We start from the raw sequence: 24943 nt of genomic DNA, 5'->3' as shown, positions 1-24943 counted from the left end.
CTCACTTTTCTAAGTTATATCCTGAAGGAGAAGCTTTAATTACACTAGTTGTGCTTTATGCTTTTAATGACGGCGTTAGCTGCTAACCAGAGTGCTTCATTTAGCACTGGCTGCATGTCAACTTGTTGCAGATGCAAAAGTAACTGTTTGATGGCTGCTACTGAGATGATATAAAAGCAATATTCAGCATTTATGCATCTGCCAAAAAAGAGTGAGACACAGACACATCTGCTCCGTATTTTCTTCACAATTCAGTCGCTGTTATCATCAGTGCAATCCACTTCAAAACTGGAAGGTAACAAATCAGTATGGAAAATATGAGGGCATTCATTTATTTACGCAACTTTGGCATGAGGACTGTCTATGCGGAAAAACACGTGGGAACTCCTGGTCAGCTGGCAGTGCCCCTGCAATCCATGCTGTCCATGCTGCTCCACAGCCCTCCAGCATTGCCTTCTCACCATCTTCTTGTTCCAAGATGCAGATTTTAACTGATTCCTTATGTCAAACAGGACTGCAGTGTGCATGTATTTGAGTTCGGATACGTGCGCTGCTTTCTTGGAAGACAAGTCTTGTCGGGTTGCTTTTTTTGTTGTTTTAAATGTAAGTTGGCTCCAGCAGTTTGATGATGGCCCACCAGCACCTCAGTCACAGCAGTGGGCAAATCAGCTAGAAAGATATGGAAACCGAAGGCCTGTACAGACACGCAAGCATCCAAATCCCACCATTAACGTTGTGTGATATGTGATACGTGATACGTGATATGTGATATGTGCACTCTTCGTTCTAAACAAAGCCTTCAGAAAAATGGCACAAGGTGACTTCTGCAGAGATAGACAAAGGTGAAACATCTGCAGCCACTGGTTTTCAATCCGTATCTATTCACGACCCCTACCAGATGAAAATCAAGTTTTACAGCTTCTACAGTGAGACACCTCAAGGTGCTGCTCCCCTCAGATTGAAGTATTAAAAATAAAGATGTAGCCGTTGTTTAATAATAGCAATAAAAGGAATTTAATTAACAGATAACACTAAACATGGAGTACAGCAACGTAACATCCATCTTTAGTTGCTTTAAATACAACCATTCTGATAACCTTTCCCAATAAGGTTTGCTAATACCTGCCAGAAGCATTCTGCATAGAAGAGATAACCGAGATGCACAGATGAGTTAATTCTTCTGCCATGGAAGAACAATTCTTCTCCAAGCAGGACAGACATTCCTGATATCAATTTTTCCTTTTATTACTTCATTCGAAAATCTTTAGGCCTGGAAAACACACACACAAAAAGTGCTTTTTTAGGAGAATTGACATGAAAACCATAGCAGTGTTGTTGTTATGAAGGTTATATGAATTTTAAAGATAAAATAGAGCAACTTCAAAGACAAGAGGTTTGTACGGCACAGTATCACAAAGCTTCTGTTTTTTTATTGAAGTGACATAGGAATATTCGAGTCCACACCATTGGGCATAAAAGAACAATGTTAAGCACCATGTACATTGTTTACATGCTCAATGTTGGCCTTGAAGAAACTCAGTATGCGAGAGCTGCTATGCACTGCAAAAGCAATTCATATTTTCTTAGTCATGTCTCACCACAGCCTGCCAGAAGATACATTTCATTATATCACAGTTAGTGCTGTAGTGGGAGAGGGGGGGTTCTGAGAAATCCTCAGTAGTGACTTGGAAATGTTATCACTGCATTCATCCTAGACAGGTGCTGGAGGATTCTAGACAAGCCACATGGAAAAGACATCACTGTCTTGCAGCTTGTATTTATTACTCATTTTATGGGCCGATTCATCCATCCCCCTTGCACAGTGCTGAAAGGATTCCGCGCTCTCCTTTGAACACCACATCTAAAACTTCAGTCGGGGGTAGCACTGCGGTGCTGCAGAGCTGGGGATCTCACAAGACTTTTCTCCACCTCTGAAAATCTGTGTTGCAACCCGTATTTCAACCTCAACGCTTGTCTTAAAGTTAAATGCAAAAAGCATTGGCTTCAGTTTGCAGCCTTACAAAGTTAATGAAGCTTGAAGGCAGAATTTTCTACACTGAGACACTTGTGTGAACAAACATAAGAGTTTTAAAAGCCTTTTCGAGTGGCACAGTAGGCTTTTATGCCAACTGGAGCTCCATGTCTGGGGACCACAATCTCTGCTTTTAAAGAGCCCCTGGCACCAGGAAAGCTAAGCCTTGAGAAGCACCGGGCCTAGCAAAAGTCATAAATATTATCCAAGGAAGACCATAAACCCACAAAACCCATTGTCTGCTCAGGGAGAATTATGAGCCACTTGGGAAAACCAACGGATAACAGCTCATTGGTGAACTGCATAAATCTATGCGAGGGTGTTCTTCTTGGATGGCAGTGCTTTCATGCTTCCTCAGCAAAGCACTGAAATCATGCGTTTGGAACCAAAGAAATGGCATCATTGACAGCAGTAACACTACCGCTGTATATGCTGTGAGTCGAAAAAAACACAGTGCCATGTCACATTTCTCCAGTTCAGCCATCAGACTGTGGGCTTGTTACACTGCCAGTTCATGGCTATGTAGGAAGCAGCATAAAACTGGGTGCCGTATTCACTCAGAAAGTATCATATCATAGTATCATAGTATCGTGCGAGTTGGAAGGGACCTTAGAGATCATCGAGTCCAACTCCTGGGATTCGAGCCCTCTAGTGTAGCAGAGAAGCAGTTTTACCCCTTGCGCCACAAGGGGGATTCGAACCCGGGCCCTCTGGTGTTGCAAGCGGCGGTTCTAACACCGTGTACCACCGGAGGTGATTTAATGCTTAAGAGTTAACACAGAACCAATGGCACATTAACAAGGCTGAAGTGGCAGAATTCATTACAAAATGCAATATATATAATAGAGGAAGTTTACACTGAAAACCCCTTCAAAACATTGCATCTCTCTCTCTCACAAAAAAAAAGCTGAAAATACAAAGCAGAAGTTCTCATCTTCCTGATGTGCCTGTTCAGAACTCACACAAAGTGCCTACAGATTCTGTACAAAATGCTAAGAGGAAAACGGCAGGAAGCCAGCTCTGTCTGACTCACTGCAAGGAACAGTTTTCATTGCTCTACGTAGCATATAGAGAACAACCTTCAAGGGAAGGATCTGCGGGCTCCCCAGGGTCCACAAGGACCCCATACGCTGCTTGCAGAGTAACACATTGTCACCATGGCACAAGTGTAGCAGAGCATTAGAATGGGACTGGTTTGTCTCATAGTCTGAAAATAAAGGATCAGAATATCCAAGCAAGCTTTGTAGAACCAGGAATTCTTTTCATATCTATTGTCGGAATCAAATGAATATCACGAGTTAACCACAGACCATGTGTGTGAGCAAACTGTTGATGATTGTTTGGATCTGCTACACACAAAGAAAATACTCAAAGTTTGTGGAATTCGGGATTTAAATTATTTATATTATTTATCCTTATGTGATTTATCTGTGCAGAACTCAGCTCATTGCCAGGAATAATGAGTTAAGCATAAGGGATTCTGAAGACATCCTATGCATCGAGGTTACATTTAGTGACAAAAACAACAAAGCAGTGAGAGATGTCTCAGTAACACAAATCTGACTCATTCTTTCCCAAGGTTAGAACCATTTGGCTAGAGGTGAACTGGAGGGGCTCATTCAGATGTGCAAATGTTCCATTCACCTACATACGACTTCAGTCTGATCTGCTTAGAATTGCTTTTCAGACAAAAACGTAACTGTGTGTGAAATCAGCCTGGACACCAAAGACAGAACTGAGGCTGTCAAGGAGACAAGCTTCTTCAGGTCATCTTGAAAGAGAGGCAAGGCTTCCCCAGAGTACTTTATGTAAAGATCTATTTGTCTTTCCGAATAACTACTTGTTTTCCACAGCTTCAACAACTCGTGCTGAACTAACAACCAAAGTCAGCTGACCGCACAGATTAGCAGGAGAGTGAAGATTTTTCCCTAAGAACTCAAAACACAGAGTACTTCCTGCAGATGCTTATAACAAGGCTGTTTTTAATCTAGGCCAGTTCCCTGACTCTTTTTTACACCACTGCTACACAAGCACAGTGAAAAGGAAGGAGTAATGGATGCCACTTAAAACCAGCCAGGAGGAATGCCCGTGGAGCTCAGTGTGCATATTTCAGCTGGTTTAAACAAACAGTACAAAGAAACCTATGTGATGCAACTCTGCAAGACATCCCCCTCCCAGCATCCAATATTCTTTAAGAAGATGTGAAATTTCCTCCTCCTAAGGTATTTTTCTTGTCTAAGGAGACATAACAAAGCCCCTTTCTGAAAGTTCCACGTGTTCAGCTTCTAACTCCTGTGGTGAAAATTTATTGCCATCAGGTATGAACAGACTCACCACTTAGTTCCACCTTTATTAAAGCCTCGTCAGCACATTCCAGCAGAGATGTTTCCCTCTGTCTAGCAATGTTTGGAGCTAAAACATCCTTAGAAAAAGAAGAACTAGAAAAGGAGTGGGTGGTGCTGTTTGTCAAAGTCAGATCCAAGTACTCACCCGTCTGTGTTACACTGGAGCTATCCTGGTTTCGGAAATATAGAAGGCAACTTCATGGCCTTACTTCTAGCTAACAGACAGCCCTTCCAGCAGGCATTTGAAAAACAGCATTACTTGCCTTACAGAAATAAGGTTAAGGTTCTGCTGTAACATAAGACATTACCGACTCTGTACGTACTTATTTTACCTTCCACCACAGCATTACAGCTGATCTCTAACAACTTCTAATACACAGTGCTTGTACTTTTTGGAACCACCTGTCTGCTTTCTCAACCACATGTGGCTGTTAAAGTATCTTTTGATAACATTCTTTTCTTTCAAGCTCCAAAAAAGATCAAGGAGCGACTGGATGTTGTGTTGTGGAACATGGTTTAGTGGGAGCTGTTGGTAATAGGTGAACGGTTGGACCGGATGATCTTTTAGGTCTTTTCCAACCTTGGTGATTCTATGACTCTGTGAAAAAAGAAGAGTCGCCTCTCCATCAGTAATATCTATGTAGATAGATGGGTTTTCTGCTGCATTGCCAAAGAAGGTCTACAAAGACAAATTTCAGGGAGTCACTGCAGTCATTAGCGTGACTGCAAGCATGCATTCATGACTGCTAACTCCTATTTTAAAGCTTTGCAAAGGAATAAGGCTGACAATACTGAGTAAGTGACCTGTCGATACCTGCTCTTGACTCAGCAATGCACACCTGGTTTGGAAGCTTTGAAGATCTCAAATGACATTTTTCTCTTCACCTGCAGGCAGTTATCTCAACATTAGGGAATGTGACCCAGAGAGACAGAGTTCCCTGTATTTTCTGCTGTCTCACTGACATGAAGAATGACTATTCAGAAAGGATTGAACCTCGCATCAGCACTGGGAAAGGTCAGTGCCTTAAAGCTAACCAGTACTGCACACTAATAAACTGACAGATTGAAGCAGTGGTACGGGAGCAAAAGTTGAAAAGGTTAGCTTATATGTTTGGTTTCATTCCTTCCGTGGATGAGAAAAAGCACCCCAGATGCATTAAAAAATATATAAATCATCCTGTATAAAAGGTACATCCATCTCTTCTATTCGTGGTGTGTGCAAAACTCTCTATTACTTGAGATCCTTCGTGGCTGGTAGTACTCCCTATTCACACTGATTGTCTATCAGAAAATAATCAGTCGTAACACATAATTACATAGAGACTCTGGATAGTCAACAAAGGCAAGAGCAGACTGGGAGTTCTGCAGAGAAGGATCTGCAGATCCTTGACCGGCAACACGGACCAGCAGAGTGCCCTTGTGGCTGTGAAAGCAAACAGTATCCTGAGCTGCATAGGGAAGAGCACTGCCAGCAGGTTGAGGAGGGTCATCCTCCCCATCTACCTCACCCGGATGAGGCTTCACATGGAGCAAGCTGTGCCCAGTTTTGGGCTGTCCAAGACAACAGAGACCTGGAGCTCCTGGAATGCGGTCCAGCAAAGGGTTAGTAGAATGATAAAGAGACTAGAACATCTCTCATATGAGGAAAGGCTGAGGGGGCTGGGCCTGCTCACCCTGGAGAAAGTTCAGAGAGGATCTGATCAATGAGTATCCAAAGGGAGGATGTCAGGATGATGGAGCCAGACTCAGCAGCGCCCAGCAACAGGGGAACAGGGACACAAACTCAACCACAGACAGTTCTAATTGAGCATGAGAAGAAACTTCTTTCCTCTGAGGAAGACTGAGCACTGGCACAGATCACCCAGAGAGGTGGTGGGGTCTCCTTCCATGGAGATATTACTCAAAAACCACCTGGACGTGGTCCTATGTAATGTACTCTAGGGTACCTTGCTTGGGTTGGACTAGATGATCTGCATAGATGCCTTCCAACCTTGACTGTTCTGTGACAAGTTACACAGAATCTCTGCATGATTTTCCTATACATACTTAAAGAAATTTAAGAGCAGGGACAAAATGTTAACAAAGTTGTAAGCTTTACAGTTTTTCAGCCAAACAAATATATTTTAATTACTGCTGAAGTACTTCAAAAGTTGTTAAGTAGTTAACCAGTGATATCCCACTGGCTCATAAATGTATCTTTTATGAGTTTATAAACGCCAGTTTCTAACAGATGGTGACAGACAGGAGAAGATCAATTAGTGAAGAGATCCTGGGGGCTGATCCCACCACTCAGTATTCAGTGATGAGTCAGCCTCCAGCCCACTTACTCTCTGCCAGCAGACACACCAGGAGCAGGGGGAGCTGAATTGTTTCTCTACTCAAGATGTACTTACTGCCCCAGAGTAGCTCGATGCCTCTGGTAAAATAATCAGTGAAACTGCTAATGATATTTAAATTATCTCACTTTGGCCTATTGTAAACAGTGAACTTGTTCTGACTGGGGGCAAAATAAACTCTTCTGTATTGGCTTAGTCCTCATGCAGGCTATTATCTGAGTTAATAAGCATTTCTACAAGTACAGCTTATTTTCTTAGGGAACTGGTAATAAGCCACAGTAACAGAAGCTGCATTTAATAACAAAGAGTAAGAAAAGGTGCCTTTATAATACTTTTAAGCCACTGTAGTATAGTGACTATCCTCCTTCTGCAAGTACAAAGCTTAAGATAAATCTTTCAGGGTCCTCAACTGCAGCTCAAGTTTATTCTATATAAAACTTGTGTTTGTTTTGATTTTAAAAGTATCCATAAATCACACTGTCTGATCCAATGCCAGAATGTATTTAGATAATTTTAATGAGATTAGGAGTAGTTTATTCAAATTTAAAATAAACTGGTTAAAATTCCCTAAAAACAAATTAAGCAAAATTTAACTAAGGTACTTAAATCTACCATCAGAATGGATATTAGGAAGAATTTCTTCTCAGAAAGCACAGTAATGCATTGGAATCATAGAATCATAGAATTACCCAGGTTGGAAAAGACCTTGAAGATCATCAAGTCCAACCTTAGCCTAACCAGTACCCCATCTCTAAAAAAACCTCTGCTAAATCATATCTCTGAGTACCACATCCAAACGGCTCTTAAACACATCCAGGGATGGCGATTCAACCACCTCCCTGGGGAGCCCATTCCAGTACCTAACCACCCTTTCTGTAAAGAAGTTCTTTCTAATATCCAACCTGAACTTGCCCTGGCGCAACTTGAGGCCATTTCCCCTCATTCTGTCACTTGTCACTAGTGAGAAGAGACCTGCCCCACTCTCACTGTAAGAACCTTTCAGGTACTGGAAGAGCGCGATAAGGTCTCCCCTCAGCCTCCTCTTCCTCAGACTAAACAGCCCCAGCTTCCTTAGCCTCTCCTCATAGGGCTGATTCTCCAAGCCCTTCACGAGCCTCGTTGCCCTTCTCTGGACCTGCTCCAGTACTTCCATATCTTTCTTGTGCTGAGGTGCCCAATACTGGACACAGTACTCGAGGTGAGGCCTCACCAATGCCGAGTACAGGGGCAGGATGACTTCCTTAGTCCTGGAAAATGCCAGGAAAGTGACGGAGTCATCATCCTGAAAGGCATTTAAGAAAAGGTTTTATGCAGTGCTTAAGGACATGGTCTAGTGGGCAATATTGGTGGTAAGTGGACATTTGGGGTAGGTCTTTTACGACCTTAGTGACTCTTACAAAAATGCTGCTATAAAAATCAGATAAAGAAACCTATTATCCTAACTTGAGTGAGAAGGGAGTGAAGTGGCGTGAAGGCAGTGCTATAAAAGGTCTATGAGGAAATAATTTCTCTCTGTGAGCAAATTAACCAGGCTAACAAATTGAATGAAATGAGTCTCATAGATTGTAGATAACTGCAGGTCAAGGGGAAATGATTTTAAGTTGAGGGAGGGAAGATTTAGGTTGGAGGTCAGGGGGAAGTTCTTTACAGAGAGAATGGTGAGGTGCTGGCACAGGCTGCCCAGAGAGGTTGTGAATGCTCTGTCCCTGGAGGTGTTCAAGGCCAGGTTGGATGGGGCCCTGGGCAGCCTGGTGGAGGTTGGTGGCCCTGTGTGTGGTGGGGGAGTTGGAGCTTTATGACCTTTGAGGTCCCTTCCAACCCAAGCCATTCTGTGATTCTGTGATGCCAGATTTGACCTGGATTACATGAATTCTGTTTGTAAGATGATTTAAGTTAACTCAATGCAATGTTCATTTAAGTTTCATCCGAGCAAGACTATACTTCATATGAAAGGGTATTCTTTTTTTAAAAAATATGTTGTTAAAAAGCCATAGGGCTATAGAAAGAACAGCGCTGTACGCTTGGCTTTGTCTAAAGAATTACGTTATTCTTCAAATAAACAGAGAAGTGAGTAAAGGAACAGTGAAACTCTTTCCAGACTTGCTGTCACCACCAAAAGTGAAAAAAGCGAGTAGATCTAGACATTTATAAAATGCAATTAAAAAAAACTCTAATTCCATTTTCATCTGGGCAAGTAGTTCAACAGTATCACATAAAACCATTCTCACATTTCTTGTCAAATTCCCATTCATTTAGTTCCTATTTCTTCACATATGAGATCAACAGATTTTAGCGGAAAAAGGTGGCTTTAAAGCTTTCTCTCTGTAAGTCTCTTCAGACAGCTGAAGCAAAACTTAGGTACTCATTTATTAGATCTCTTACCTTCCAATTTTAGCTACAACATAAGCTGCCCCTAGGTAAAGTTAAGAGAATCAGTAGCATCAGCATATTTTATACATGCTAGAGAAGAGGCAGTAATTAATTCTAATAGGCTAATCCATCTAAATATGGATTTGTCAGATTTTTAAGGTGATTAAGTTACTGACCCTTCTCAGTTAGTATCCAGTTACTGCCTGAGGCCAAAACCTCAGGGATCAACTTTCTCCTCAGGTATCTGTGTGCCTTTCTGACTTTTGTGGCTTTTGGCTTGTTTAGATCCAGCTCTGGTAGCCTGAAATATGAGACTCAGCTACTTTTGGCTTTTTGTTAATCAACACAAAACCATGGGATATTTTTATGCCCTCACTATAAGAAAAAGAAAGTTACCAGTGATAGTTCCCCTATTTTAACAGAGGTCAAGGTTTTACTGTTAGTTACTGGAATTCCGACTGAGAACCAAAAAAGCCATAGAAAACGAACTTCCAGAGGGATTTCTGAAAGCATACATTAGAACAGGACTGTGCAGTATTGGCAGGATAGCTTTTTCCTCATCTCTCCAGTTTCTCTTTTAAGGAAAAACTAAGACAGGCTCAAGGGTTTCACAGTAGTTTGTGTTGGCCGTCTCCAGTCAGATCAACTACACTCGCCAACCTTGCTTGGTGAGACAAACATTCAAGCTGGAAGGGCAGTACTTATTCCCGTTAAGGAAACAGCCCACCAAGGGGTGTTTCAAGGGAAGAACAAAGCACTATCACATAAGGCATCACATGCACAAATCAACTCCAGCCCCACAAAGCTGCAGACACTGCAGTTGGAAGGAACTGTGGAAATGGCTTACGGAAAATATATTTATTTCAGTGCAGAATTTTAAATCTAATATTAAGCTTAAGAAGGGTCTTAGAAAAGAAGCTCAAGACCTGAGTGTATTCAGAGGAAATCTTTACCATGCTTTCTGTGGACTGTGGGAGTAGAGGATCCCATAATCTTACACTTACTACATGTTGTATTTCATTGGAGAACAAAAAGCATTTTACAGATGTAATATTAACTGCAAGTTTTGTTTATGACAGCACATGACTGGAAATACCCCATATAACATTTGTGTATCTAATATAACGCAAGGTGTCCTTTGGTGTTGGCTTCCTTATTTGAGGACAAAAAACTTCATAAAGTGAAACTGTCAACACTTTACATTAAAAATGCTGTTTATAACATCATTTCAGCCACGCACCCAGGACACCTCTGGCTTCTATTTCAGTTCTTAGTACCCAAATTATTTCTTTAATGTAGTGACTAAACGTAAGAACTTACACTAGAAGCAGTAGAACTGGGAAGGACAACTGTTATTGCATCTACCTTTTAGGACAGCAAACAGAAGGGACAACAGTGGCTGAGGAGATCTCTTAACATGAAAAGATTTTCTTTACCAGTGCCTTCAAATTTATTTGCTAGGGACATCAGGAGCAGACTTTAGGTTGCTTAAGGCCGGCATGACTGGCTTTAAGGAACACAGAGCCAAGGAGAAACTGTAAATAGCAGTTATGACCACCATTATCCTTGACACAGAATGTGTAAGAGGATTATCACACACATCTCCCATTTCTAGGTGTCCCAGCACACTTGTATTTCATCATATACAAATATTCCTTCCCAGAACATTGCAGTTTTCTTCCTTCAAAGCTGTGGGATGCTGCTGATGGATCACCAAGAACCTGTATGCCATACCACACAGATCCGCATATGGCTGATGTTCAAGAACTGGGACAGACCAGCTCTCATTGCTCTGCTGAAACAGTTTTATGGCTTCAGAGTATAAACCCCTTACCTAGAAGTAGGCTGTGCAGAAGGGTGCCAGAAATCAGGCAGGTTACTCAAAAATAAACATTCAAAAGGTGTTTGGTTTTCTTAAGTCAAGTTTCAGAGTTTACAATACCTTAAGTTTTAAAAATGCCAAAAGCCTTCAAGGACTTCTTTTCCAGAAAGACAAGTGAGAGGCTGTCTGGCCTAGGGAGGTCCATGGAGAGTTCCCATTAAGTCTGGCAGTGGAACAGGCGCTCAGTATGCACACCACCACCAACCTGAGTGCTCTCCTGGAAATCAGAACTGCTCTGCTTTCTCAAGGGAAACTCGTAGGAACGTATCCATCCAACTGGAACAAGACAGATTTCTTCTATATATTTGGGAACATTCTTGTCCAAATGACTTCAAAATACTTCTTCAAAAGCAAGTTTCCTGCCTTTAGAAGTTCACTGTCTACAAACACACCTATTCCCAGTCAGCTAAACAACTTTTAGATGGCATATAACAGGAAAATTCACACATAAATCTGATGTATTCCTGCCTTTAGAAGTTCACTGTCTACAAACACACCTATTCCCAGTCAGCTAAACAACTTTTAGATGGCATATAACAGGAAAACTCACACATAAATCTGATGTATTCCTGCCTTTAGAAGAGAGGTAGGAAACGGTACTGTTTGTTTAGTCGCACAAGATTGGTGAATTCTGTGATGATTTCTGTTTAAAGCTCATTAAAAACATCCAATGTGAAACCTCAAGCACCCCTGAAATAATGGCTTCATTCATGGTAGGAAGTTGCAAAAAAATCAAAGTCGGCCAGAAGAACTGGTTTCTGATCTTCCTCCCCTTTAGATCTGTATGGAAAGACACTATTTTATCTCCCTGCCTCTGCAAGGTTTTTCCACCACATTTCCTTCAGACGTTTGCACCAAGGATGTAAGAGAGCAGCTCTGTACAATTTACAAAACCATTTGGCTCAGGTTAGGTATAAAAGGAAAGAATATTCCAAGAAAGTCTCTTTTACTGGAAATGTTAGGACATTTAATTCTCTTCTCTCACAGTGTAAGATCCATAATGACATCCCATTATGTAGCGGAAGGAGGGGTGATGGACTACACAGTTTTTCCTAGGTATCCACGCTGGATGCGTGCTTTCCACACCTTAGTGCTCAACCTGGGTACTCTCTATTTGTCTACAGTATCAGTGCCCAATAACCAGAAAAAAACAGCCTTTCAAAATAATCTGTACCAAGACATGTGGATAAAAACACAGGTAGGAAGCCCAAGGAAATCAGTAGCAGTGCTGAGTATGCTCTCTTCACATTCAGAATGAAAATCATCTACATGTTATTTCAGACTAAGAAGGGATATAAAGGCCTGTTAGCATATTCTGTGTTGATACAAATTTCCTATCTGCTTTATGACCATTTTATACTCGGTGAGGCACATTTCTTGGGAATAAGCTTTAATGTAGAATTGTAAACAACGGTTTTATTGTCATAATCATGCTTTTCTTTATTCTCTATCCTTAAAAACTTTTAACTATGGTTTTCACGTACTGCTTTACACTAAAGAATACAACTACTTTTAAAGGACCAACAGAACTTAAGCCTTTTTCTACTAGAGCAAAAAGAAAATGGAAGTGACACAGGGTGTGTGTCTCTCAATCTTTCTCCTTGTTTTTAATCACTCACTCTCCTTTGAGAAACAGAAAAGTCACCCATCAGAACTTCACAAAGGACAGGAAAAGAAAAATAGAAAAAAAGAAGAAAAAAAACCCACATAAGGTAGGAAAGCTTATCAAAACCATCTGGGAAAAAAAGAGAAATGTAACAGTTTTTCTGAATTCTCCTTATTCTGGTTTATTTTTTGACACTAAAGTCACCGACTGGAAACTATCCATGTGTTCTGCAGAGGCTCACAGATCAAACACACAGGAGTGTGCTGCTCTTCATCCTCCACTACTCCTGACACACTTTTGCTCCAGAGCTCTGTTCTATTCCCCTTCTAGGTCCACCTATTCCCTGGCTCTTCTCAACAAGTTATGTCCACTTAAGACACTCATCTCACTGAAGGAACAAGATGAATTTCTCAGTTGAAATCCTCCTGGCTGTGGTAGTTGCAAGGCTGCTAAGTGAGCAGCACTTCCCATCCTCTGCAACTGGCACAGGGTATGAAGCCTGCATACAGATAGCATTTCCCCAGAAAACTCATCAGGATGAGACTGCAGAGCAAAGAAATGCTAACAGGAAATTATTAGGAGACAGCTTGACAGCAATTACTAAATTAGATGACATCGAGTTTCCTTGCTCTCTGCCACACACAGCTACAACATGACTAACATTCACCAGATGTTTAAACTTGCTTTAACAAAAAAGATGTCAAATTCTACATACTGAAAATAAGCAGAAGTGCACAAGACAGTGCTGACCAGCTGGAAGGCTCCAGGTCAGACTCCTGCCCACCTGCTTCATTCCCATAGATCTCTGGCTTTGACATCTAAAGGAAGCTCAGTAATACAACTATGACCACAAGAAAAAAACCCCAAAACATTGGTAGTAATCTGAGAGGTCCCCAGATGTGATTATTTTCACTAGTAGGTTGACTCAATGCTCCCTTCAAATATGACCATTCTTGGCTTAATGATCTCCTGTCAAAAAATATGACATGAAGAAAACAAATAATCTCTTTTTTTTTCTTATTCGTATTGTAAGAGCCAACAGCCAATATAGTACAGATTCAGTCCAAGTGTTCATTTTAAAAGTCTAATATACTTACGGAGTCCAAACACTTGGAAAGGCAGCAATTTCTTCTGGTGTATATTCATCTAACCTCCTGGGGACTACACGTGGCTGAGGAATCTCTTGTAGAAGGTTCTTTTCTATATCTTCTGGGATAACCTGAGGAGGGTGAGGACAGTCAAACCTTAGAAAGAAGGTGCTTAGAAAACACCTTCCTTCTCCCCAAATCCAGACCAAAAACGGTCAACAGTGCTGCACTCTTCATGCTAAATGAAGTTGTAATACGTGAGACAATCACATGCATATTTGAGATATCACAATTTGGTCAAATAAAGGGCATCAACATTTAGAAGTGTATTTAGTTACATATTTAAGAAATAGCTTGATTTTTCTTAATTTATCTTATGACTTGAAGCTCTTCACCTCCAAAGCAAAAAGAGATAAAACGTAACAGCGTGTCCACTCACATCGTCTGGGAATAAGTGCAACCTCTGCATCAAAGTTCTTCTCAGAAGGTTTTTTGGAAGCATCCTATAAATAGTCAGCTTGACAATCTGAGGAAAGAAAACGATATAATGACAAATCAGACCGCCTACAAATAACATGAAAAAGGTAAGGTGTGTTTGCCTATTTCATGGACCTCTTTTTGGTCAGCTTCTTCCATACTGGAGAACTCTGGCATCACATTTTCAAGATGTTCCAGATTTACTGTTTTGGAAGAAGGCACACTGACACCTCAGTCATACAAACACTTACTCCAGCAGTCATAAAATAAAAGTTCCTGCTTAGAAACTAGAGCTGTATTTTGCACTGTGGATGGTTGACATTAAAGGAACTGAAAAGCAAACTAAGAATCTTCTATTAACTCCACAATATTAGTCTTATATTTAGATAGATAGATCACTGAAGTCTATTAGGCTCTAACAAATTTTACAAGTGGTCTCAGCATTTAAACACTGTAATTCACTGTATTCAGTGTTTCAATATAATCAATGCATTGTGTCTTAAGCAATGCTGACCTGGTAAGATATTGCTTCAAAACACTGTATGTATTTACAATACAGGACAAAAGGGAATGGTTTTAAACTGAGACAGGGGAGGTTTAGGTTAGATATTAGGAGGAAGTTTTTCACACAGAGGGTGGTGACGCACTGGAACAGGTTGCCCAAGGAGGCTGTGGATGCCCCATTCCTGGAGGCATCCAAGGCCAGGCTGGATGTGGCTCTGAGCAGCCTGCAGTGGTTGGTGACCCCGTACATAGCAGGGGGGTTGAAACTAGATGATCATTGTGGTCCTTTTCAACCCAGGCCATTCTATGATTCTGTGATAATTTATTCCCTTGCTATTAGTTCCAGATGAACAAACCCGCTGTAGAGCATCAGGAATGAACAGAATTCATACACCCACAATAGATGATACTTGCAGAAAAGTAATGTAACACAATTTCTCTTGGACTCTAATGCAGATGTCTGTAATTTAAATATGAAACATAGCATTATGGACTTCAGCCATAAGAACATTTGTGTATGTAAAACAAAGCACGCAACCATAAGAGACCAAAGGGGATAAAGAAGGACAGCAAGTCGTTTAGAAGTAGACCAGCACGCAATTTTTTTTAAGCATAAGTAAACCCAATCTGTGCTCCAAGCCACCCAGATGTTGAGCCCTTTCACCAGAGTAATTTTCATTTTGTACGCTAACTTGGCTAACAGGAAAATATTACATAGAAAATGTAGAAGCGTAGAATATCCTGAGTCAGAAGTGACCCCTAAGGACCATCACGTCCAACTCAAGTAAATCAAGGTCAATATAGATCCAATCTAAAACGATGCAGAAGCTCCATACTCCCCAACTCTAGGGATCCTTTTCTTTCTATAAAAATTCCTTGAAACTGTGATAGAATCTGTGTTAATTCCTTACTTTAAATACAGCTGCATGTATCTGTAAGTCATTGGTCACACGTTTTACCCTGTGCATGTACATCTTACTAATGATTTCACTCCTATAAAAGGAAAAACTTCCAAATACTTAAATGAACAGTTAAGTATTTAACTTCTACAAGCAACCAGTGTTTGTGCCAGATCTTTCATCATCCTCTGCAGCCTGTAGCACAGACATCTGTTGGAACAAGTCAATGACCTGGATGAACTTCTGCTCTATTCTGGTTGTACACACTCCTGCCTGATGAATCTGATCCCATTTTCTTGGCTCTGGGCAGCCTGGTCTTTGGTTGGCAACTCTGCACATAGCAGGGGGGTTGAAACTAGATGATCATTGTGGTCCTTTTCAACCCAGGCCATTCTATGATTCTTTATGACACGATTTGGAGAATGAAGCATGTTGAGATGTTCAGGAACAGTTTTGGTAGGTAAGCATGCTAGGTGCAGTAAACAAAACCATAGATATGCTTCGGTACATCCTCCACACTTTTCAGTACCTCCTGTGATCATACCCTGTCACCTATGCAAAATATACAAGAACAGAAAAATCACTTTCATGTGAAACAGAAACCGTCTTCTCACTGCTAGGCAGATGGTGCCATTTTGCCCAGTACAGAGCAGGAAACTGGACTGCAAGGCACAGTCCCTCCCTTCAGAGCTTATATTCAGTGGAACCTAATTTTCAGAGGAAACAAAGTTCCTTAACTATGCACTTCAAAGAGCTCACATTTTTAATTGCATCTTTTTATGGCAGAGCCTTTAACACCAGAGCCACTTGAAAACAGTGCCACTTGTATGTCAAAACAATGCAAAGAAAAGGATAATAACTTTGGATTTGGCATCCACAATGCCCAGCAACTCCCACTAAGTGCCAGGGAGCAAAGCCTTGGCTTCCAGCTCTGCTTTATGTCCACTGGCCAATGCACTGCTGGAACAGGCAAATTTATATATCCCACCCATTGTTTCCAATTAAAAGGTCTAATATAGAAGGAAAGCAGTCTTGAGTAAAACTTTTTCCCTTAAGTCCCCTCCCTAACTAGGTATGAACATGGACAAGTCAGAAAACATATTTACCTGAGGCTCCAACATAGAATCATAGAACCACAGAATCAACAAGGCTGGAAAAGACATACAAGATCACCCAGTCCAGCCTGTCACCAACAATTCTCACTAAACCCTGTCCTTCAACACAACGTCCAAATGTTCCCTGAATACCTCCAGGGTTGGTGCTTTCACCACCTGCCTTGGCAGTCCATCCCACTGCCTGACCTGGTTGAGATCAACTTCTTTTTCTGACTGTTCCCAGATAAAACATGCTGTAAGCAAGAAATCAACAGAGCAAAATCACTCCTGAGATGTACAAAATAATTGGACAAAGAATGAAATCTGCTCGAAGAAGTGAAATACAATAAACACAAGGAAGCAGCTCTAGAGCTTGGAAAGGATGGAGCCACTACATAGAAGGATATTAAGTGATTCATTACTGAACAATAAGCTCCTCTCCATGCTACACTAACTTTTGAGTGCCTACTAAGTCAGGCTTTGAAGTAACACTCAATGGCAAATAAGTAAATAAACAAACCTCATATCCACAGAAGAAAACCCAACTCTATCCAGAGTTCCATTAACCAATTTTTGCTGTGTACATACCATTGTACCAATAATCCCTTACTTCCCTGGATGAAAAGAAAACAGGTTTTCAAACATCAACAGCAAGATTTAATTGTGTTTTCTGCTCAAGTTTTTCTTCAGAAGATGATTATTGACAGGTATAATGGCAAGCCTATACATGCAAGCAGTTGCTAACTAGCATTCAAAAGGAGAATCAGAATGTTTTAAGCTCCTCCAGAGTAGCGCCAGCAGCTGAACGAATCCTGACACCCCTGGAGGCTTCCTCACATTGTATCTGTAGAGCTGCCCTGCCTGGCTTCATCATCTTCCCTAGTAGCATTCACTCTGAATAATTACTGCCCATTATTACTTTGTCAAAAGCAATACAGACTCTGAATGCTGCAAATGCCAATCCTCTCACCAAGTATCTGATACGAGCCAAACACCATTTCTTTTCTGTTTTGAGGGAGTTTCTGTTCCAGCTAAATATGAAAAGATAAAGCAAGCCAAGTTTTGCTTACTTTTACAACCAGAAACAGGAAAAAATGGCTTAAATTTTTGTCTTATCTAGATCGTTATCTGGTTCTACATATTAAATCTGTCAACATGTTCTGCAGGCATTTTAATTAATGTCCCAAGTTCTTCCCAGGATTTTCCAAATATTTTTTGTTCCCTCTCAAATCTGTGAGGGTTACAAGCATCTCCTGCTCTTCCCGTACCAGGGACTCTGAAGCCTCATTAGCATTTCCTCGCCTAAAGAAAACATGTGCAAATGTTATTTAAAACAAAACCAACACACCTCTATGCATCCCAAACACACGCGACTCAACTAAAACAACTGTTTTCTCCATTTGAAGGACTCTTCTTTGAAAGAGGAGCACTACGCTGATTTTCCTTAGCGACCTACAATGGAAATCAATGCTGGACTTGACATGTGTCCTGAAGGAGTAGCTGTAGCACAGAGAATATTAGTACTGTATTAACTTCATGAATAGAGACCCTTTTGTACAGCAACAAGCTGTTATGCTGTGCCTAATGAACAAGTTTAATACCCTGGTTGATGAGTGGTCTGAAAATTCACATTATATCTAAGTTATAGAAAGAAAATGTTGAGACATGAAGCTATTTTCTCTCCATTAGATACTTCCTAAAGCAGCCTGGCCAAGCCAAGCACAAAGGAGCTGTTCTCCAATATTCTCTGGAATGGCAGACAACTGAAAATAACAGAAGTTTTAAAGAGATTCACAGACATCTGTCTCCCCATGCCTCTTGAAGGGACTCGAAGGTGTTAAAGGCAAAAATGTGCTAGAAAGTTGCTTTTCGTATCTTCTTGGTCATCGCTGTAATTTCTGCCTTTCCATATAACCAACGTTACTGAAAAATTGGCACAATGAACATGGAACATCAACTATGCAGATCTCGTATGCAGCATGCCATATAAGCATAAAAAGACATTTAAGATAGAAAAAAAATAGTAACAGTCTGTCAAACTTGATCACTAAATTGTACTTCTCAAACTAGACACCAAAAATATGCACTTCAAATCTTTCCAACTAAGAAGAAATGCCAGGCATTGGAGAAGGCTGCCTAGAGAGGTCATCCTTGTCAGCTCTTAGCAGTAGCGTGGATCAGCCCCCACCAGCCTTACCTGAACTGCCAACACTACTTCCAGTAGCAGGCTGCACTGCACATCTCCTGAGGGTCCCTCAAATCAGAATCATCCTATGATCCCATAAAAAAACACGTACACACACATACAAAATCCAGCACAAATCCTTCTTGAGCACTTACTACATAAGGAAAAAACAGCTCCAAATTTAATGAGATAACGCAGGTTGACATCATAGCATTTAAGTGAGATTATCAAATGATCAGCACTCACTTCTGTCTTGATACTTTATCAAGTATAATCAAAATAGAAATGACTGTTTAACCCTTCTGCAGTTACATCTAAATCTGATAACTCATGCCTTGAATGCACTTGAATTTAGACTTATCTTAACTAAAGACAATGCTAAGCAGTAGTGCAGTATTCACTGCATATGTATTTACACAAAAAAACTTATCAACTTTAATCCGTTACATAAACTGACAACAGTCATATCCACTGCAAAATTGACATCCCACAATTCGCAGCAGGTTTTAGGTCAACATCCTTTTCCTTGGAAGGAGCCTACCAAGAATTTAATGGCTTAATTTCTCTAATGGCTCTTCTTCCAAAATTGATATTGACTCATCTAATGAAGTACTACCAGGATGAGCTAGCAGGATACAATAGGACCAAAGGCAGAGAAAAAGCACTGGCCTTCGGGATGAAACCAATGTTCTTAAGAATGAAGACCTGGATTCCATAGAAAGATGGAATTCAGCTTCCTACAACTTAACAAGTTCTACCGACCTCACAGCAATCGGACCAAACACAGTTGATACACGTCTCCATAGCATTTTGAGGATGGAAATAATACTTAGACTGGGCACTGGTCTTCTTCATAACAGTATTTTTTCAGTACTGATTTTAATAGCTAGGTCTTTATTAGGGACAAAGGGTAATGGTTTTAAACTAAAGGAGGGTAGATTTACATTATATATTAAGAAGAAATTCTTCACTATGAGAATGGTGAGGCACTGGCACAGCTGCCCAGAGAAGCTGTGGGTGCCCCATCCCTGAAGGTGCTCAAGGCCAGACTGGATGGGGCTCTGGGCAGCCTGAGCTGGTGGGAAGTGCTGCTGCCCATGGCATGGTGCTGGAAGTAGACAGTCTTTCCAGTCCTTTCCAACCCATACCACTCTACGATTCTAACAATAAAACAAGTTAATAAAGCATCACCCTAATTTCCATACTTGTCATATCCCAATGGATTTTACAATTAAAAAAAAGAACGTTTCTAGTAATAAAATCCTTTGTGATTCAAAACCTATAAAGAATATATCCTGCCAAATCACCACCAAATTATCACTCACTGCTATTAATTATAGCAGTTATCCTATATCTTTGTAAGACAGCCAGCCAAACAACTCAACACAAGAGTTAATTGATGAGGGCTCTCCAGAATTTATTTATTTTTAAAGAAAGTTTCTTTTGCTAAAGAAGACCAGGTCCTGAGCCACATCACCATTTGCTGAGTCTCTATTCAACATGTTTTAGTTATTGGCAACACATTAAATCTAGAGGAATGCTTGCACAGAAATCCATCTAGGAGTCTGGCAAGAAAAGAGGTATTTCAGAATGAATGCCAGAAGATCATTTATAGAGCACCCAATTCTCAGGCCCTAGCAAACAAGTTGTGCTATACTGCCTCCCAGTGCATGGCCTCTGCTTGAAGCTCTAACGAAAATGGTTGAAGAAATCTATTTTAGACACTGCGCTACCAGTAATGCCCAAAGGAGTTACAACTATGTTTGAGCATTTGTTTTGGAAAATTACTGACAGAAGGCAATATTGAAATGCAAGATCTTATTATTTCATCATTTTATATAAAGAAAAAAACCCATAAAAGTAGATATACTCTTATGGAGACATTTTTTAATCGAGTACTTATACAATGTTTAGTACTGAAGTGATGGGAGAAGCTAAGATTACTAAAACAGATCTTTTAAAAAGTGAGAAAACCCAGTAATTTTGCAGCAGACGATTTCCCTAGGAAATGGAAGAAGCATTTTAATGCTTTTCATATAAGGTGACCTAAGGGAAAGCACCTGAGTCACAGACAAACACACAGATCTGTTCATCTCAGTGGACCTCATGCCATGATTTGAAACTACAGAACTTAAAGAACTCAGTCTTGTGAAGCTGAGCATTCAAAACTGCAGCAAAAGCAGTAACTTCATAACTCTAAGGCAACATCCCAAACTGTTCATGTTTAGTACAATTTTTTAGGTTAGTAATAAATAAATCAAGGCTAGTGTTCAACAGAATTAATGCTGGCCAAATATAGATATTTACTTTCTTTACTAACTAACTTTTCCAGTTCTCTCACAGACCAGAAATACAGAGCACTGCAGATAATATCTAATAAAAGCCATTTAACAAAACCCATGGGAGAAAGAGGCAGATGCATTTTCTAACATTTTATAATGTTAGTGTTATTCCCAATGGCTCTTAAATTGCTAGGGCTGTTAAACTCAAGTACTGCTTAGTTCATTCTCATTTGAGTCAGCTGGACAATGAGAAAGGTCAGACCTCTGAAACACAAGCAAAGTTTGATTTGCTTATTTGGACAGCATGGAAGAATCGCGAAAATGTGTAACTTGCAATCTGACCCTAAAACATGCTGTTTACAAAAACACTGTAATAAGCTGAGCTCCACTAATAACATGTTCATAACTCACCTTTACACAGATCAAGTACAACCTCTTTTGTTCAGGGAAAATATTAAAATGAAATCAGATGTACTTTACAAATGAAGGGAAAAATGCTTACAGCAGTCGGATCTTTCAAATGGAGCTGAGTTGCTGTCACCTGTTTGAAACCACCAGGATAACTAGAAAAACAGAAGAAACATACAAGCTCAGTGCTACATGCTCAATCATGCCGTTAACACAAATACCTCAGTATCTTAGAATCACAGAATCACCTATGTCACAAAAGACCTTAAAGATCATGAAGCCCAACCACCAACCTGACCTACCAAGCTTCATCACTAAACCACGTCCCTTAGTGCCGCATTCACACATTTCAGAGATACCTCCAGGGATAGAGACTCCACCACTTCTCTGGGCAGCCCCTTCCAATGCTTGACAACCCTTCCTGTGAAGAAACCCCTCTTAATAACCAATCTAAATCCTCCTGGTGCCATGTCACTCTATTTTTCTCCCTCAAATCATTCTGAACATTTTACTTATTAAAAAATTTGATTAGCAAACTGGCACAGCAAAAGAACTTTGAACAATGGTATAACATTTTGTCTTACCATAAACCCGCTAAACAAGAAGTTATTTTCACAAGGCCAACAACTACCAGCTATTCTTTATTAGATACTCTGGTGAGGCTGTAGATGCTTCATCTCTGGAAGTGTTCAAGACCAGGTTGGATGGAGCCCTGTGCAACCTGGTCTAATATCAGATCTGGAGGCTGGTGGCCCTGCCTGTAGCAGGGCGGTTGGAACTGTTGATCCCTCAGTTCCCTTTTAACCCAAGCCATTCTATGATACTCAATAGAGATACAAACTTTCTATCTGCTATTAAGTAGGACAATGAAGTTGAAGCTGGCATCTGTATATATAACTTAAATGTTCAGTGCCAATAGGAAAGTCTTTTACTGTTCAGTATATAGAGTGGTTCTGATATTTGGATTCACCTCCACAGAAAATAACCTAGTTTGCCAAAACGGTAAATCTGCTCCATTGCCATATCAATCAACACACTTCAAAAAAAGGCATGCATCATTTTAAACTGTGCAAACAGAACGTAACGTGAGCAGGAATTCCATTCTGAATCAACAGAAGAATATACGTCTGAAGTGTACAGCTAGCTTACCTGAAGGTTTATTGTAGAGTAACTTAACACTTACCCAGTATGCGAGGAGTATACTTTCTGTTCCCATTTGTTACCAGAAAAGGCAATATGTCTCGTATTTATTATGACAACGTGATCTCCACAGTCATCTATAAGGTAATCAGTGGAAAAAATATTTTAAATTGTGTATTATAAATGGTGTATATATGTGGTACTATGTATGTGTAGCACATTCCATAAGACTCAAACTAGGAGATCTGAGTTTTTTAAGTCACTCCATAATTACACATAAATACTAAAATCAATTACTATTTTTCTTAGGAATGTCAAGTCAGAAGGTAAAATATTGTCAAGCTGGATAATCAAACCATTGCAACTACTTGTCCAAGCTAAAAACTGACCAGGATATTAACACCTATCTAAATAATGACTGCAACCTGTTACTTTAAAGCTGATTAAAAAAAAAATCATTGATAGCTACTTTCTCCTTCAGAATTCTGAATTAATTCATTATTAGCTATTTGTTTTTTTGCTAGTGCTGCTCCTGTCACCTCAGGGACACTTGGTCTTAGAAGAAAGCAATAACATTTACTGCCTGCACAAACACAGTTAAACTGGAGACTACTACTTAGCTAAACTACTTCTGAGAGTTATTCTATTGGTTACATGCAACATACACACTGCACCTCTTCAGATGAAGCTAGGCTGTCCAGTAATTCCGGTCTGTACCTCTGAAGTTGGTTCACAAGTTCCCATAATTTCTGTCTCACAATAAAATGCTTCAGATAGTGCACTTTTCCTCCTGCATTTTAATTATGGATTACATTGCATTTGAAAGCAGGCGTCATCAACTGTTAGCCCACATGACTGACAAACCACTTGCCAGTGTATTCACTACAAGACAAGTTCAAGCTACTGCTTCCAGCTGTTTGAAGCTAACATTGCAAGCCAGAGCAACACTTGGACCAGATGTGGCTTTTGGGACATTTCCATCAAGTCTTCTCCTTTGAGGATGCATACACAACTACCTGTACAGCAAGCCCTGCCTGAGTAACAGAAGTGGCTCACTTACACTGGCCCACAATTCAGTACAAAGAACAAAAATGACCCATATCTGAAAAAAAACTGGCTCACTATTAATCCTCACTGTATAACCTGTTCACAAGGACAGGATGCAAGGGAAAGTGCAGAAGAATTCAAGAAATCCACATTCAAATCTCATTAACAAGATTGTATCACCTCTCTTAAGGCAGGTGGTCTAACAGCATCTAAAAGTACAGCATTTTGGAGAACAAGGAAGAATTATCCCTAAAACAGAAAGGAAACATATAGAAAATGAGATTTCTTTCTTTCTCTCCTCACAGCTTAGTTACAGCTCCAGCCACTTTCCAGAACAGCAGTACTGATTTTATGGAAAGGTGATAAATTAGAAACAACCCCCAAGATCAGCAGCAGCACAAATCATACATGACCAAAAACCCACCACACAATCTCCACAATGCTCTTCTAAAAAACCAGTTATCTCACAGACACGATCGCTTTTGTTCTTCCCTCTAAAGGATCAAAAGGTGTTGAGCACAACAACCACAAATTCACCCACACTTTGCTCTTCAAGGCAATCAGATGTCTCCCACTCGCAGCAATCCAACAGTCTCAGGTGTGACATGTTTGGTACCAGCTCATGGAATACTTCAGATCAAACACGCTTAACATTGAAGTGACTTTCCAGGATTTTAAAGCTTCACGAACATAAGACTATCCAAGACCTTTCCCACAGGGCAACCCAAACTATTTCCACTCAGTGCTTGCTTTACTATTCTGACAGCCTTACGCTCCAGTGACACCTTGTGGATACTACACATTTTGCAACTGCAGAACTTGGGTATTGAACATATCCTTAGAAACCTACAAATGCTACCTGTTACTATGAAAACTGGATTGCGTACAACCTTAGCCTGTGCATCTGATGTATATGAGTAAAAAAAGGTCAATGCTTTCCTTCTGCTTCAGAATTCTCTTGAAAGTTCTGCTTGAGTATCACAGGAAACACTGTGCCAACAACCTCATCATTCTGAAAAGGGATAATCTTCCTTTAAATATATATATTATCGACAAAATGCTTATCATTGCGAGACATCTGCTATGGGATTATGAGATGATCAAGACCACACATGGTACTGAATTTTCTCATCTACTGATAGGCAAAACAACTTCTTCATCTGATCGGGATGTCTTCCAACAATGATTACATCTCCTGTCTCAAAAACCAGTCAGGTTCCAGTCCCATGACCACAGGACACTTGAGGC

General features: G+C 40.4%; 1 protein-coding gene across 1 annotated transcript in view; it reads right to left on the bottom strand.

Annotated features, from left to right (window-relative positions):
- Positions 1–13: 13 nt before the first annotated feature.
- MRPL13 (mitochondrial ribosomal protein L13) overlaps positions 14–24943 on the bottom strand; it is a 25403-nt gene continuing 473 nt past the window's right edge. Inside the window, exons 3-7 of the mRNA XM_072327553.1 lie at positions 22692–22785; positions 21603–21663; positions 14099–14185; positions 13669–13790; positions 14–1270 (exon numbers count right to left, since the gene is read on the bottom strand). Coding sequence (XP_072183654.1) covers positions 1246–1270; positions 13669–13790; positions 14099–14185; positions 21603–21663; positions 22692–22785 — 389 coding nt within the window. The 3' untranslated portion in view covers positions 14–1245. The remainder of the gene's footprint in view (positions 1271–13668; positions 13791–14098; positions 14186–21602; positions 21664–22691; positions 22786–24943) is intronic.

Source organism: Excalfactoria chinensis, chromosome 2 (assembly GCF_039878825.1).
Source record: "Excalfactoria chinensis isolate bCotChi1 chromosome 2, bCotChi1.hap2, whole genome shotgun sequence".
In the NCBI taxonomy this organism is placed as follows: domain Eukaryota; kingdom Metazoa; phylum Chordata; class Aves; order Galliformes; family Phasianidae; genus Excalfactoria; species Excalfactoria chinensis.
Note: the sequence above shows the minus strand (reverse complement) of the source record. Positions and strands in the feature narration are given on the sequence as shown.